This window comes from Emydura macquarii, unplaced genomic scaffold (genome assembly GCF_026122565.2).
Source record: "Emydura macquarii macquarii isolate MOO-44397 ecotype Brisbane River unplaced genomic scaffold, CSIRO-AGI_Emac_v2 contig_1253, whole genome shotgun sequence".
Taxonomy (NCBI): domain Eukaryota; kingdom Metazoa; phylum Chordata; order Testudines; family Chelidae; genus Emydura; species Emydura macquarii.
The window spans coordinates 34981621-34998418 of NW_027131390.1; the positions used below are offsets into that span (position 1 = coordinate 34981621).

Sequence of the window (16798 nt, forward strand, 5' to 3'; positions counted from 1 at the left end):
TGGCCTTTTTTGACATTTTTTTGTTGGTGCTTTTTTCTCTCAACACAAACAATTCAACAAAACCGATATGAATTTGCAAAATGTTTGAGGCATTAACAAATCTGCATGTGTCACTGAAAAAAAGCTTTGCATGAAAACCTTCACCCAGCTCCAGCCCAGAGAATACAGACTGATTGCCCCTGGAATTAGGGCCTTCACAGATGATTGCCCCTGGAATTAGAGTAATGCCAATGATAATCATTACTTTTGTTAATGTCAGGTGGACTTCCAAAAACCAAAATGAAATTGAGAAGGAGATGTGAAACCAGAATGGAGGCTTTTTTGAACTTCTATTGTTACTGCTTTCTGCACTAAGCCTTCACCAACAGCAAGAGAATGGGATTTCTTGATATTTGATATGATATTTGATATTGAGTGTTACTAAGGAACATGAGACCTCATCTGGTTCTGTGATTATCTTGCATGAGGCCTCTTGACTTGCTGTGACCATTCCTCTCCTGAAGCTATCTCCATTTCCATATCTGCTGGCTGCCTCTAGTGCGAGTGGCAAATAACAATACACACTACCCAGATTTTATGTCTCAGCAGACGTTTCATAGGCAACTTGGATAGATTTCTTTCCACATTGTTTCTGTAGTGCATACTTTTGTCCAGCTAACCTGGTACAGGAAGAACACTCCCAGTATCCCATAGACAGACCTCGATGATGTATAGCACCTACCATGTCTGTGTCTGAGACAGGACCGAAACTCGTCACATAAATGTCTGTCTTGACTTCAGTTACACTGTCTGCGAAAAACCAGAGAGAAAAGTAATTAGAGAAATATTTTCATTTGCATAGAAAAGATTTTAGCATTTAGTTGTGTTTTGTTTTTTCACACCAGATGCCTCCCTGGTGTAGTGCTGAATTGTCATCACTATCGTGCTGTGAACAATGGCCAATTTTATCATTCATAATGGGGCAAATTCGTCTCTGGTACAGCTCCATTGACTCCCGCAGAGTTACACCAAGGATGGGTACATCCTAGTACATTCAGACAGTGCCTATTTACATAATGTACACAGTCACACAATGTATAATTTTATATGGTTCCATACATCTTAAATATTAAGATCAATCCTGTTGTTGTGAAATTCTAATCCAAAACCCCTTTGTGTTTGCCAGCCTGATCAGAAGGCTATTGAATTTCCCCCCAGTTTTAAGAAATCTTTGTTTTGTTAAAGTTTTAGGCCCAGCTGAATGTGCAAGAATCAATATTCTGACTGCCTTTTACTCTCATCACATTTGCTGGTTTCTTACATGTCTCTTTCATGCTGAGTGACAGCTTTCAAAAAGCTAGTATTGACCTGTCTGCTGTAATCACTGAATGGCCAGACTCCACTACCTGAATTGATGCTAAGGAACATCTTATTCCAGGACTAGCCAAAATCCTTGGGAGGCCCCAAGTTAGGAGACCGCTTTAGGACGTGCTGAGCTTGAAGCACTTGCTTAAGTTCCTATTGTCGTCAATGGGAGTAAAGCATGTGTTTAAAGTTTAAGCTTATGCTAAAGTGCTTGAAGCTATCTCTTATACAGTACTTTTCATCAGTAGATCTCCAAGCGCTTTACAAAGGTGGTCAGCATCATTATCCCCATTTTGTAGATGGGAAAACTGAGGCACAGAACAAAGACATGACTTGCCGAAGGTCATCCACCGGGTCAGTGTCAGAACCAGGCCTCTTGGGTCCTAGTCCAGTGCTCTACTCACCAGGTATGTCATGGAAACTTGACCAAATCTGGCCCCTAGAATGAAAGACTTCCATTAACAGATGCTAATCAATTTAGGACTAGACCAGTGGTTCCCAACCCATCGCCTGCAGGGTCTTTCAAAGTGGCCAGCCGCTCCCTGCATAAGGAGCCGCTGCCTAAGGACCCAGGCAGAGCACGTTGCTCCGCTCTCCTCCCCTTGGCTGTAGCAGGGAGCACGGCAAAGCACTCTGCTTGGGTCCTTAGGCACTGGGGTCCCTGTTGGATCCAGAGGGAGGGAAGCACTGATCTCCCATCCCCCTGGCTGCAGATGGGAGCTGCTGCCTAAGGACCCAGGTGGAGTGCATGGAGCTACAGGAGCAGCCAGGGGGACGGGAGATCAGTGAGGAGGCCGTCCATCTCCTCCTTCCGTCTGGATGCAGTAGCGGGTGAGGGGCTGTGAGGGGCAGGACTCTAAAAACCAGTGCCTTCCAGTTTGGCCTGCACTTAGCAGGCTACCCACCATGACACAGCTGCCAGACCATGTGCTTCAGTGTGTAGTGCCAGTCACTCATCTACACCAGTGCTTTGTCTGTGTGTGTGGGACAGACTGAGTAATTTGTAGGTATAAAATGGTGAATGTAAAAACGAGCACAGAAGCATCAAAATGTTTGCTTTAAATATGTAGTGATTTCTGGTCCCTAATGGTGTTGTACGTCAATACATGTTTTAGGAGTTGATAGACTGGTGGCCCTTCAGGGTTGTAGAAATGATAAAGATTGGGAACCACTGGACTAGGCTATACGCCTTCACTTCCTTTGAATGAGACTAAGTGTCCAGAACAGTACTTCCTGATGCAATTGTCCTGGCTTCATCTAAGTGCCTAGCATTGGCCACTGTTGTAGATGTGATCTTGAACTAGAAGATGGCCCGCTGATCAGTTCAATTATGGAAATTTCTCTGTTCTCACAGGGCCATTTTGTCAAGTTTCAATTTATTTTGCAGTATTATGAGGCTTTGTTCTGCAGCTCAAAGTTTTGCAACCAAAGTAAGATAACTCATTCCTCCAGGGCTTTCTCCTTAATGGCTAAAATATAGTATACATGTCTTTAGTTATTATGATTGGACAGCTTCCGATGCAGCCTGTGGCTGATATTGTTGTGCTATATATGTAACCCTTGATCTTGTCTTGATGAGGTAAAAGAAGGTTAAAAAGATACACACTTTCTGAAATACACAGTAATAATTAGGCATTTTTCTAAGCAAAGCAAGTTACTTTTGCAGTACTTAGAGGCTCAGGGTATCTCTCCGGGTCCTTCAGCGCAGGACCCAAAATGAGATACATAGCAGAGAAGATAGTTCTAATGAGGTGAGATTCTTTTCTTTAGCCTACACCACTTTTTCTCTCTCTTCCCTTTTAGCATTCTGCATGCCTGATATCAATAATTTACAGCACTAATTATCACACTGAGATCCAGGCCCACCCATGTTCCTTGTGGTCTGCAGAATGAAATATTTTGAGACTGAGACAGAAAGGGATTGGGATGTTGCAAGGAAAAGTGGGTTGGCGAGAGGATCTGTATTTCATGAAGCCACCAGCAGGACGCAAGCATTGGAGAACTGGCACAGGAATTGGCGAGGAGATGATAGCAGGCTTGCGGGGGGCAAAGAGATGTTTGGGACACACTTTTGCATGATTTTGGTGGCTTTATTTCTAAGCTGGTGTTAGGCACGTTCCCAAGGAAGATGATAGCAGATGGGTTTAATTAAAAAATAGGTGTATTTTTTGCAGAGCCTTCTAAGTACAATTCATTTCAGCACAGCTGAAACTCCCTCTATCTCCTTACCAAGCTTAGCAATGAGGCCTTTGTAACAGAAATAGCTGAAGAGTGACTGGGCCTAGGAAGTTGTGAGGGGGAAAACCAAAAAAAACCCAAAGCTGGACGGATGTGATCTGACCGCAGTGAATGCAGCCTGTTGGAAACTGTCCAGTCATGAGACTCCAGAGTCCCTTTGCTCCCACAGGATAGAGCAAATCTCATTGAAGTCAGAGGGATTTAAACATACCCTGCATCAGGAGAACAGGGTTGAGGGTTTCCCTCATCTGGACTTTGGCATGTGCTTATCTGGTGAGACCTGCAAACCTCATTTGCAACTGCATGCCCAGTAACAAACTTGCCAGGTTAATGAGAGGGTGAAGGACAGAACGGCTCACCAACCTGCCCCGCCGCTGATCGAGAGAGCGTGCCTAGGGACGGTTGCACGACAGGACCCCAAAGTGCGGTGCACAACAAAGCCAGCTAGGTGATGTACTGGGACAGAGGCTGTTAGATCCAAGTGGATGTGACCCTTTGGCAATATCACCTCCCAAGAGCAATGGGCTTGCCCTGAACCAGTATGTATTTGTTCCTTCCCTCTCCTTGCGTAAATGATACTTCTGAACAGAGTATATAGATAGCTGCAATCACAGTGTGATGGCGTATTGGACAGTCTATATTTGCGTCATGTCAGTAATTGCACCGTGAATCATAATCGAGAGATTCAGTGCCAGCCACAGTGATGCCCAGCAGTCACCATCCATCGAAGCAACATCAGAACCCTGGAACAAGTCTATTTAATTAAAACAGTCATGGTAGTCCCAGGGAGTTCTGGAACCTGCAGGGCAAATGGCCTCAGGTAAAGCACTAAGCCCTGGACTCGAGCTGTAGCCAAGATGTGCTGGGGGCAGCTGAGGGAGGGAGGGGACAAATGTGGCTGTAAATATCGCCACCTTTGTGTTCCCCTGTTCCTAGTACTGAATGGGGTCCATACCAGTTACCAAGGCTACTTCTAAACTTTATCCAGTTGCCTGTAGACCCAAGAGGCTATTCTAGCAGCTGGGGTCGTCAGGGCCCAGGGACACCAAAACCATGCAACCTTTCTCTCAGGCATGCACCTTACACAGCTGGGCCCAATCTGCTTCCAGTCTTTTTGTCAGTCACAGGCCAGCACCGCATTACCTTCAACACAGAACACAGTGACTGCACCTCCCACAGCCCACTCTCCCACCCTGGTCCAAAGGTCACAAGCAGTCACATCTTAGCACCTGCACAGAGCTGCAGGGCAGCACCTTGCTTTATCCACTGTCCCCTCTGAGCCAGAGAAGCCAACAGACCCTGAGCGTAGATCCTCTCCATCCATTAACTCCCCACTCTGTATCTTGGCCAGTCACCCTGCTGACGTGGTCCTGAGAGTGCCCCCACAGCTGGAAATGCCAGACATGCTGCTCTGCTCCCACACACATGGGCACACATTCCATTCTGCTTGAGGTAAACACCTCTGAATTCAATGAAGTCACTCCACACTGACACCAGCACGAAGAGTGCTCTGTGTGTGTATGTGCGCAGCGGGGAGAAGGGGACTACAGGCAGTGGATCCCAGAGTTGGGCAATTGCCAACCACGCTCCTCTTTTAGGCTGAGCATCCTCCAAGCCTCCTCTGCGTGCCAGCATCCAGCAAGACCACACGGGGCTGGTTTTGGAGGTATGCTGCTTACACAAATCCCGCTCCCACGAACCCAAGTGCGGCTAAACTGCTCCAGTAAAACTGTGCCTGAGGGACATCCATTGCTATACAGGAGAGGAAGGATCTGACCTTCTTTCGAGTTTGAGGGATTTCTACAAAAAAGTAGCTGCTGCCCACCTCCAGATTCCAGCTGAGCTGTGAAAGTTGGAACTAACTAAAGGACAAGCAGATCACAGCAAACAACAGCCTCTGGGATTAATGCCATTCATGATCATAGCAATATTACACAACCCAAGGACTTCTGCAATGCATTGCTTATAGCACGGATGAGGTCATTGGCTCTGCAGTAATGATATATTCTCTCCCTAGGAATCCTACAGATATTCAGGTTGGAAAAGTGAGTATCAGGAACAAATTGCACCTATTTTTACCTGGGCAGAAAGCAAAGAGCAGCCTTTTCAATTACAGTCTGAAATACAATGCAGAGCAGCCTCACTAATTCTCCCCTTCCTAATCTGCAGACCTGATCGTTCGCCCATGGAATCTGTCCATCTCGCCACACATCCCAGCACGGATTTAATAGCTGAATGCTGGATCACGGATGCTTCAGTGCTTTCACCAAATCTGCTGCAGAACATTAAATAACACTTGGTCCTTCTCCAACATCTTCCTTCCGAGCATCTCAAGGCTTGTTGCACACATTCATGAATTAAGCTTTGCAGTCCACTTGGAGGCAGGTTAGTCATGATCCCCAATTCACAGATGGGGAAACAGAGAGAGAGAGATTTACACAAGGTCACTTCGAAAGCTAGCTGCTAACCAGGGAATAGGACTCAATTCTTGTGGTTCTCAGTCCTGAGAGCCAAGCCCTTAGCCCATCTTTCTCTCATGAACAATGTGCCATGCACTATGATGCATTGCCAGAAATAATCAAAACTAAACGACACTTGCTGTTGTCTTTTGTCTTATACGTAGTTTGTAAGCCTCTTGTTTGTAAGCCTTTTTGTTCTGTGTCTGTACAGTGCCTAGCATAATGGCTCCTGGGCCTTGACCATGGGGCTATGGTAATACAAATGATAAACAATAACAGCATGAACACGGTGCATGGTGTAATGTCCCCTCCTCGATTTCTTTATTGCGTTGGCATGTGGCTACTGTATTTGTTATATTTTAACATTCTTTAACCCACAGTGTGTTACCGTCCCAGCCACCTGTGCAAATTATTAATTATTACTAGTATTGATATTGCAGTGGCACCTACAGGCTCCAAACTGGGATTGGGGTGTTGGACAGACACATAGTAAAGACACTGTCTCTTTCCTAAAGAGATTACAGTCTAGGCTAAGGACTAGATGTAACAGGTAGCTGGAATAAACAAACGGGGAGGGATGGCAGAAAGGGGAGGACGAGGTAACCACAATAATGTAGTTCTGATTTATTTCATAATAAGCAGCTGAGAAACACACACTTTGCGTGCTGGATCTACGCTGATTCCATGTCTGTGTATCTAGGACATTGTAATTAACCTGCAGTAAGGAGAAGCTGTGTTCTCGAGTGATTAGGGCACTAGCCGGGGAGTCTGGAGAGCTGCCTTTTAGTTTTGCCTCTGCGGCATGACCTTGAGCTGGTTGCTTTCCCTCTGTCTTGTCTAGATAATGAGCTTGCAGCACTGACCTTCTGAGGCACCTGTTCCCAGATCGGGGCCCCTACATACCACTGTCATATAAATAAGAAATAATAATATTAATCCATAAACCCATTGGTTTCACAATCAATTATTAACCCTGAATACCAATCAGCATAGCAGCCGGTGCATGAACACCTTCAGATAACTTTAAGCTCTTTGAGGCAAGGCCATTATTGATCTGTTTGTACAGCGCCTAGCACACTGGGGACCAACCTGGCTATGGCCGTCGGTACCACTGTAACATAAACTGTTTAATAAAGGCACATGTGCTGCCTCTGGAACATGCTGCTGCAGTCCTGCTCTTGAACAATCCACAGATCTTTGTCGTCACCCTTTGCTCTCTGGCACAAAGGCAGGGAATTCTGTAGACAAGCTAAACGGATCCTCCCATGCTTGGGATTCCAGCTGGGGCATGTCCTCCTTTGTAAGTGATGATAGGAAGGGAAGGAGGGAGCCGGACTCATCCTTCCCAGCTACTGCAGTGTCATTTAACCCCAGCAGCCGGCACTGCGCCATGGAGGCCAGCGGTGACATCCGAAACGGATACGCAGAGCTGCCCTCAGTGGCCATTTGCAGCAGTCAGGAAAGATCATGGCATAGATTAGGTAATACCTTCCCCACCCCCTCCCAAGGAGCTGCCGCTGAGTGTAAGCCTCTCCCCCCGCACACTTTCCATTTCACGCAGGAACGAGCACAGAACTTGGACGCATTGTGCCGAGGACACTGCACTGAACGTCTTGAGTCCGTGTGATCAGAGTCCGTGGCTGACCTCAGTTAAAGATGACACTCTGCAGAGAGAGAGAGAGGATGGCTCAGTGGTTAGCGGGCTAGCCTGGGACTTGGGAAACAGAGGTTCAATTTCCAGCTCTACCCCAGACTTCCTGTGTGACCTTAGACGAGTCACGTAGCCTCCCCGTGCCTCAGCTGTAATATGGGGATAATAGCAGTACCCTACGTCCCAGGCGCATTGGGAGAAGAAACACAGTAAAGGTCACGGGTGTTTAGAGGGTGGTGGGTGAGAAACGTAGGTGGGAGTGCCCTTGCTTGTCCCCTGAGCAGAGGTGGAATTTTAGCCTCCAAGGGCTGAGGCTTGTGTGCACTCTGCCTTTTTTTTAATATAAAAATAGAGAAAGAGAAGCAGAGCAGAAGGGGTGGCTACACTTTGAGCGGGAGATGTAATTTCCAGCTCCAGCTAGCAGCAGAGGGTAGCTGCAATGGTGTGAGCAGTGGGATGGGCTAGTCGCCCTGAAGATGCCCCCATCTAGGCACATACTCGGAGAAGCTACCCCCCTCGCCCTGCTGCTGCTGCACTCTATCTTCAATGTGCGAGCCTGATCAGCGCTAGCATAGGTGCGTCTCCTTGCTAATGTCAGACCTCCAGCTCCAATGTTGACTTACCCATGGAGACATCCAGGGGAAAGGCTAGAGAGAAAGACAGTGCAGAGAAGATAGCAGAAGAAAAGATACAAAATCAGGTGAGAAGAAGGGATGGAAGAACAGTCTCGGGTGACAAGAAGAGAGCTCACTGGAGGGGCAGAGACAGAACAGAGGGACTAGAACAAGCAGGAGAAAGTCTACACCCAGAATTCAGTGATTCTAGTGTTGGGAGGAAAAGCAGCTGGTAAAAATCCTGAAGAAAAGATACACAGAACTAGAGAAGGGAAGGCAAATGGAGAGAAGACGAGTGAGTAGTGCAGTAGGGTTTGCTTTGTAACAAAAGCCTGGGGTTAGGTGTATAACAGCTGGGCAGGTGCTCTGCGATACAGAAGTGCAAGGGACACAATTTAAAGCACACTTCTCCCAGCTTCTTTTCATGCAGCAGCTGCTCACTCACACAGACAAACTCTCTCCATCTGGGAAAGAGGAACTGGGATCCTGTACATTTCTAGTACAGCTTGGAAAAATCTGGTTGGTCAAGTAACGTGGAGAAGATGACATTCTCCTTCATCACTGCAGTGCAGGGCCATCTCTTGGGAGGAGCTCAAGCACTTTACAAGGATGGGCAAAGGTATCATTAGTACCATTACGCAGATGAGAAAAGTGAAGCACAGAGAGATGAAGTGACTTGACCTAGGTCACATGAAAATCAAATGGCTGAGCTGGGAATGGAAGTCATGTCTCTGACCCTCAGCACACTGCTTTACACAGCCTCCCCTTACCAGCATATCTGAGAACCTCATAATCTGCAATCCTAGCAGCCCGATGAGGTAAGGCTGCGCTATTATCCCTGCTTTGCAGATGGGGAACTGAGGCACAGCGATGATAAGTGACTTGTCCCAGGTCACACAGGAGTCTGTGGCAGAGCAATGAACTGAACACAAGTTCTTCCAAGACTCTGGCTAGTTCCCTAATCACTGCACCATCCTTCCTTGCCAATGAGCGTGTTCCCTGGTCTGGGTGTGTTTGTGTTTCTAATGCCATCTGGAGGAATTTTGCAGGCAGAAGCGATGCACTGCAGGCTGAGTAGAGGCGTCCCCCCACCTACCACAGACAAGTATCTGTTAACTTACCCCTCCTCGTCAGGTAATGGTACTCGGCCCCGATGCAGAAATCCCCCAGAGCTGGGGCAGATCTTCACTACAAACATAAAAGAAAAGCCACAACATCCCTTCCCAAAGCATCACCTTGGTACTCCCAATATCTGGTCCTCTGCAAAAGCTACTTTCTCCCTCTCAAAGAAATTTTCAAGCCAGGTGCACCCTGCTCGCAAAGGCAATAAATGGCCTTATTCACTCGGCACCAGGGACCTGATTCTGCTCCCACAGATTACAACAAGAGCAGGGTCAGACTCTGAACAAGGAGAACGTTTACAGCAGCATTATCCCAGGTACTGCAGGGCTTCTGTGCCACGGCATTTGTGGGACATGCTTCACACCAGGGGCCAAAGGCCCATTCCTTCCCCACCCCCGGCTGTTGTGTGTCACCCAGACTATGAATGATTTAGTCCCTGCCTGTTCTCCTTTCTGGCTCCCAACCTCTGTGCTGCAGGCAGAGCGAGCCTGCAACCCCTTACCACCCACTCATTCCTGAGCTCTCCCGTTTAAGTGCTCACGACTCCCTGGGCAAGCGAGGGGGTGGATATTATTTACAAAATGACTGAGTGCTATTTTTATTTGCTTCTCAGACGCACTGGCTGCAGCCGAGCTGGAATACAAATTACCTTGTCTCCATTTCTCTCCCTTCGCTGGCTGTCTACGGAGGCACTGCCTCTACAAATGATTATGGGAGGGAGGGAAATAAGAAGGCTGTTATTAAAAATTCAGCTGTAATCACCAACTGTTATTTATTTAAGAATCTCAGCCCTAATATAATCTGCTCGTATGTTTGTGTGTCAGTTCATGGATGCTGCGCTTTGATGTGCCATAGCAGGAGTAATGCAGCGCTGGGGGATCCCAGAGGCGGTGCTGTAATCTAGGAGAAATGATGCAGTCTTGTCTCGGTGCAGGGAGTTCCCGCTGGTGTACTGTAATAAAATGGGGGAAGAATGCAGTCGGGGCTTAGTGCAGAAGCTTTCCAAGTCCTGTGCCAATATACTGGAGGTTACACAGTCTTGCCTCTGTGCTGGGATGTTTCCAGATGTGTTGCAGTTAGGCAGCAGTGGTGATTGCACAACTGCAAAATGCTGAGAGGGTCCCAGACGTCTTAATGCTAGAGGTTCCTGGATACTTTGCTGTATTTAGCGGTGACGGAGTTATGTCTAAATGGCAGGAGCTCCTGAGTGGCAGATGCTGTTCTGTAAGCCAGCAGAGGTAGTGTCTGAGGAAGAAGGGGCTTGTGGTTAAATCACCAGCCTGGGATAGAATTCAATGTTTGGCTCCAGCCTTTATGCGTAATTGTGGACACACAAGTCACTGAGCCTCCCTGGGCCTGTTTTAAAATGAGACAACAGCTGCCGAACTCAGAGGGGTGGTGGGAGGCTAGCTGCATTGATGTTTCGGAGAGGGGGAGGTCCGACAGAGACAGAGGTACAGAAGTGACAACAGAGCTGGATGCAGGCTTATCTCAGTCCTGGAAGTAGCCATGTGCTGTGAACTGTTACGTGAGACAGATGCAGTTCTGTACTGGTGGCACTGGCTGCAGTCATGTCTAGAGCTCAGCAATTTCTTTTCCTCTACAGAAATGTCTCACTAAAAAGCATTCTTCAGGCTTCCAAAACAATTAGTGAATTCAAGTCAAACTTAACCAATAATAAGCCACACAAGCTTGGGAAAAATTAGTTTCGACATGACATTTTGTTTTCAAATTTGGCCAATTAAAAATAATTTTAAAAGGACAAAAAACATCCGCAAACTGCTGAATTGAAACAAAAACAAAAACACCTCAACAATTGTCTCAAGTTGACACAAAACATTTTGATTAATTCTAAACTTTTTTTTTAGTTTTTGATTTGACTATACATTTTTTAAAAAATTGGTTTCGGTTGAAATTGGATTCCCCCCCTCCTTCCCCATCCCTGGATTTTTCTGTTCAGGCGCAGAACCAAAATAATCCATTATTTACTCAGCTCTGCTCTTGTCTCAATTCTGGAGTGCTCAGGTGCTGTGATAGAGCAGAGGGAATGCAATTGTGTATCAGTGCTGGGGGGGGGGGGGTGTTCTTGGGGCTGTATTATGGTATAGTGAGAGGACACAGTAGTATCTCAGTGCGGGAGGTTCTCAGATGCTGTTCTGTGATAGAGCAGAGGCCTCTTTCTCCGTGAGAGTTGTTTCTCCTCTGCTTTGCTCTTTGCAATTAATTTAACACAAGATCCCTATGGAGAAGACATGCACTGAGCAGAGTTTGGGTTGAAAACTGTAAATTCCTACCACCTCCCACGTCCTTGCCATCTTCAGATGGATGAAACACCTCATTAGTAGGAAGCAGAAGGTAATTCCTGCAGCTGCGCACAGAGGCTTTATGGCTCTCTCATTCTTCATTTTCTCAGCTTTTCACTTTGGGGATTTAATTTCCTTCCAATTTTAGCCCTCAGAACAAAAGAGGAATAGAAATATCTTTTCCTTCTGCGACCTTTGCTGCCGCCCCAGGAGAGCCGCCTTCGATTAATGTGCTCGAAGCTTAACAGAGCTGGGACTGCGCTACAAAGAGTACTTGAAACACAGCAGGGCTCTCCTGCCGGGGGAGGAGCATTGTGGTCCCCTCATCAAGAAGCTCCACCAGCAGGTTCCTCCCTTCTCATTCCAGAGATCAAATCCCACTCAACACCTTCGGCCTCACGCCACCTCCACCGTTTGCTCTCCAAGCACCCTTCATCACAGGGACCCTCTGTTCTAAGATCCAGTGTAGCATCAGGTTTAATCTCTGATGGATCTTTTCTCTGGGTAGCGGGGGCTCTCGTCAGGGCAATGGAGTTCACCAGCGTGACTTGAAATCCCACTAGAGCTTTGATACTGCACCACGGTGACCGAGCCTCCCCATTGCAAACAGGGGTCTCCACTCTCCAGCCCCTTTTGGTCTTGAGCAGAGAACCAGAGATTGTAGCACTTTGGCCCAAGTGTGAGTGGAGGCTAGACGTGGATGTAAGTAAGGTTAGACCTAGGCACAGCCTTCTTCAACAAGCAGCAGTAGGTAGGAAAGGAGCCCGGTCCAGAGGAAAAGACATCAGACTGGGAATCCGGAGATCTGCTACTGAGCTGCTGCATGACTTTGGATAAGTCATTTCCCCCACTGTGTGTCTCAGTTTCCCCATCAGTAATATGGGTGCTATTGTACTCACCCACCCTTGTAAAGTAATCAGATGTGTAGCTTAGAAGTGAGATATGATCATCTACTCTTTGCCAGAGAATGTTGTGAAGGCCATGACTATAACAGGTTAAAAAAGAACTAGGTAAGTTCATGGAGGATAGGTCCACCAATAGCTATTAGCCAGGATGGGCAGGGATGCAAAACCATGCTCTGAAGTGTCCCTAGCCTCCGTTTGCCCGAAGCTGGGAATGGGCAACGGGACGAATCACTTGATGATTTCCTGTTCTGTTCATTCCCTCTGAAACACCTGGCACTGACCACTGCTGGAAGACAGGACACGGGCTCGATGGACCATTGGTCCGACCCAGTATGGCCATTCTCATGTTCTCATTATCTTAGGCTCAAGAGTTTAGGGGAATAAAGATGAGAGTGGAGAGCAAGATTGTCTGAGCTCAATCATGATTCTCATCATACTAACGAGGGGCTTAGCCAGCACTCCCCTAGCTGGAATTACTCCAGTGTTGCTTGCTTCCTCTGAGCGGCCATTGCTGCTCATTCCTTCCTGTCCTGAGCACCTGAACACCATACTCTGCACCAGAGATCAGTGTGATCGAGCTCTCGGTGCCTTTACCACCTCCTTAATTACTCAAGAAACCAAACCCCTTTTGTCAGCAAGGGATTCTCTCGCTACACACTGCCCTGGTCCTCCTGCCCAGGCACCGCTACCAACTCGGCCCATCTCCATCACACAGAGAGCAAGCCAAACACCGGGTGTAGAATGGGAATAGGACAACACAGTCCCTGCAAACTCTGTCGTCTCTGGCCAAACGAACCATGTTGCTGTCCAAGATGTACTAGGTCATATTTATCCCTGGCACAGCTCCCTTGGAATCACTGGAGTTAGCGGGGACACATCCTGTTCTTCTCTTTCATTGGCTCGATTAACAGCCCAGGTGACCAAAGTTCACAGATCACCCATTGAACAACTACAGGTAAACTCCACACTGGGCCCCCCGCCAGCAGGGGCCTCAGCAATGGCCAGAGAGGAACTTCTCGAGGCCAGCGGAAGCACACTGGGCTCTCAATACTTCAGGCAAAAACACTGCCATTTGGGGCCAATTTGCTGATGAAACACCTGCCTGTAAGGAAATGGACTGAGACCAACAATGACCCTCACATAGGCCACCAAATAGCAATGACTCTCAGTTCCTGCCAGCCAGAGCTGGTAACATAGGAGTGCAATCCCTGGGACTATTTCATTCCCCCAGCCCGTGGCTCTGGAATCAGGACAGCTGGCAAGAATACACCCCCCCAAATTAGAAGAGTGCAGCTTTTACTAGTGATGAGGGAGGAAAGGAAGGGATGGGTGAGCGAGCCCTGTGAATGGAGGAGGGCTGGTCATCGTTGCAGCAGAGAAGAGAAAGGGCTGGTCTGGAATGAATACAAAGGGAATTCTCTACTGAGGCTGCAGGACACAGCCAGACCCTGTGATCTCCCTGGCTCATTAATGCAATCGCACTGTGCCTCCCTAAGGCCTGGTGCTAAAGTAGCAATAGAGGAAGAGGAAACAGGAGCAGAGGAGGTGCCGGAAGAGTAGCGCAAAGGTGAGCCGACAATCTAGCGTCGCTACAGAATACACCTTGCCAAGCCAGAATCACAGAAACAGGAATGGCTTGGCCCCCAGGTCTCTACTACGAACAACAAACCCCTGCTATTCTCCCAACTATTGCTCTGTGCGGCGGGACAGCACACATCTGAGGCTGTCGTTTTGCTTGGGAGCAGCAACACAGAAGAAATCATCTGGCAGAACAAGGCTTCCTAAGACAGGCCTTGCCACGCCATCCACTCCAGACATCCAAGCCCAAGAAAAACCATGTGCTGTTGCCAACTCCCCAAGCGGGGAAAAAAAAAATGAGAGAGATCTTGAGAGCGTCCCCAGCATTGCTCTGCCAGCATGGTCCGAGGCGCAGGGGCTGGGGGCAGGCGGGGGTGGAGAGAGAAAAGCTACTGGTGCTTCCTCCAGCATCAAATCTGCATCTGTGTGTGAGACAGAGAAGGGCCCTGAGCTCCGGCAGCTCTCAACAGCTCTCAGCAAAGCCACTTTTCTCGTCTCGACTGGTTCTGACTTGGGGATCTTTTCTGTTTTCCTTCATTGCATGTCCGCCTGTGACAGCCACAATGTGTTTGCATAGCAGCTGGAGGGAGGAAGAACAGTCCAGGGGACAGAGAGGAAGAAGAGAGCTTTTCCTCTTTCCATCTGATTCATGCCATACACTAGCACAGCTCCATTGACTTCAGTGTTCACCAGCTGGCCCTACTGTGTCGACAAACACCCTAAAATTAAAGAGTTTCCGAAAATCCAGGCAGGGCAGCAGAGGAAAAAGGCACGTTAGTCTAGAAGCGGCGCCCCATCACAGGGCATTTTGTTCGCTTGTAGACAGATTGTCAACGGAAATCATTTCAGACAAGCCCTTGTAAAGGGCTTTCGGCCACTCACGTATACAGACCCCACCGCTGCTGGTGAGCCAGTGACCACATGCATACAGCATGAAAAGCGGCACTTCCAGCCTTTCGCTCCAGACACACAGGCCTCTGCCACTAAACTAAATGACATAAAATAATGATTAACTCTTCAATAGCATGTCTCATCTTAGGATCTCAAAGAACTTCACAAAAGAGGGGAAATTCATTGCTCCCATTTCACAGATGGGAAACTGAGGCACGGAGCTGGCTCAGCCAAAACTTTCATACTTGTGTTTCATGGGTTAAAAAGGTGGCCTGGTTTTCGGAAGTCAGTGGACGTTTCAGTGGCTCAGGCTCAGCAGATTCTGACACCGAGTAGCATCTGACTTCACAAGCAGCCCTATAAGCCTCAGTGGAACACTTAAGAGTAAGGTAATTTGCAGAATTTGGCCCAAAGCAACTTGCCCAAGTTCACACAAAAAGTTTCATCTTTCAGTATCAAGTTACTTATTTAAGAGCCTAGAATATGGAGGTTAGCCTCAAAGGCTGGGCACACAAGTTTGAACATTCTGACATATTTATTTGCCAAAAGCACACTGTAGTGGGTGTGCACACGACAGATAATATCTTAAACATAGTTTGAATGTTATAAAACATGGGCAGCCTTTACAATTTTTAAATATACAATATGCCACATTCCAAAAAAACAGACAATTTGATATAATGCTCAAAATATTTTAGCCCATTGTAAGTGGATGCACAATAAATATGAACATAAATGATAATACATGAATAATTGTGCCATTAAATCACAAGCACCCTCATCTTGAATACTGCGTTCAATTCTGGTGACCCATCCCTGCAAAAAAAATTTCAGAAATCAAAAGGGTCCAGAAAGAGACAGCAAAATGATTGGGGGCACAGAAAGACTTCAGCTGAAGGCAAGAGTGAAAGGACTGGGGCTGTTTCATTTAGAGAAGACATGACTAAGAAGGGATGCAGAAATAATGAACAGAAAGGAGATGGTAGATTGGGACACTGTCTCTCATAATATGTAAGAAGAAAGGGACATTCCATAAAATTGAAAGGAATACATTTAAAATTAATAAAAAGGAAATAAACACAATATATAGTTAATCTGTGAAACTCCATGCCACAGGATAACACGAAGTCCAAGAAACAGATGGACATTTTTGTGGACAATGAGAACAATCCACCGTAACATTAGATAGGATCAAAATGTTTAAGGGACAGAAGCCTCCATGTTCATGATATGAGCCAACCACTAACTCACTGTGTGTAGGAAGAAATTTCTACTATGAACAGGTTATTACATTACAAGGTTTCTTACATGTGCCTCTGAAACAGCTGGTGCAGGCCCCTGCCAGAGAGGGTATATATAACTAGATGGGCCACTGGTCTGATGTGGTATGGTAATTCTTCTGAGCCCAGGCACATCTCCCACATCTAATGCTGCTACAGCACATTGGAAGGAAATGACACTTGTCCCAGACCAGATGTATTATCATCCACTACCCCATCTTCTATCTGGATCCCTTAGTCTTTGATGCAGAGATGACTAACACTGATGGACTGACCAAATATTCACTTAATGCATATGGAGCTTATTTTGATTGGTTCATGGCATTGTATACAAATAATACAAATCCAGGGTGAGAGTTTTTCAAAAGCACCTATGGAAGTTAGGTGCACAACTCCCATTAGTTTTCAGGAAA

General features: G+C 47.0%; 1 protein-coding gene across 1 annotated transcript in view; it reads right to left on the minus strand.

Annotated features, from left to right (window-relative positions):
• GABRA3 (gamma-aminobutyric acid type A receptor subunit alpha3) overlaps positions 1–16798 on the minus strand; it is a 100871-nt gene that overhangs the window by 37015 nt on the left and 47058 nt on the right. Inside the window, exon 4 of the mRNA XM_067549770.1 lies at positions 722–789. Within this exon, the coding sequence (XP_067405871.1) occupies positions 722–789 (68 nt within the window). The remainder of the gene's footprint in view (positions 1–721; positions 790–16798) is intronic.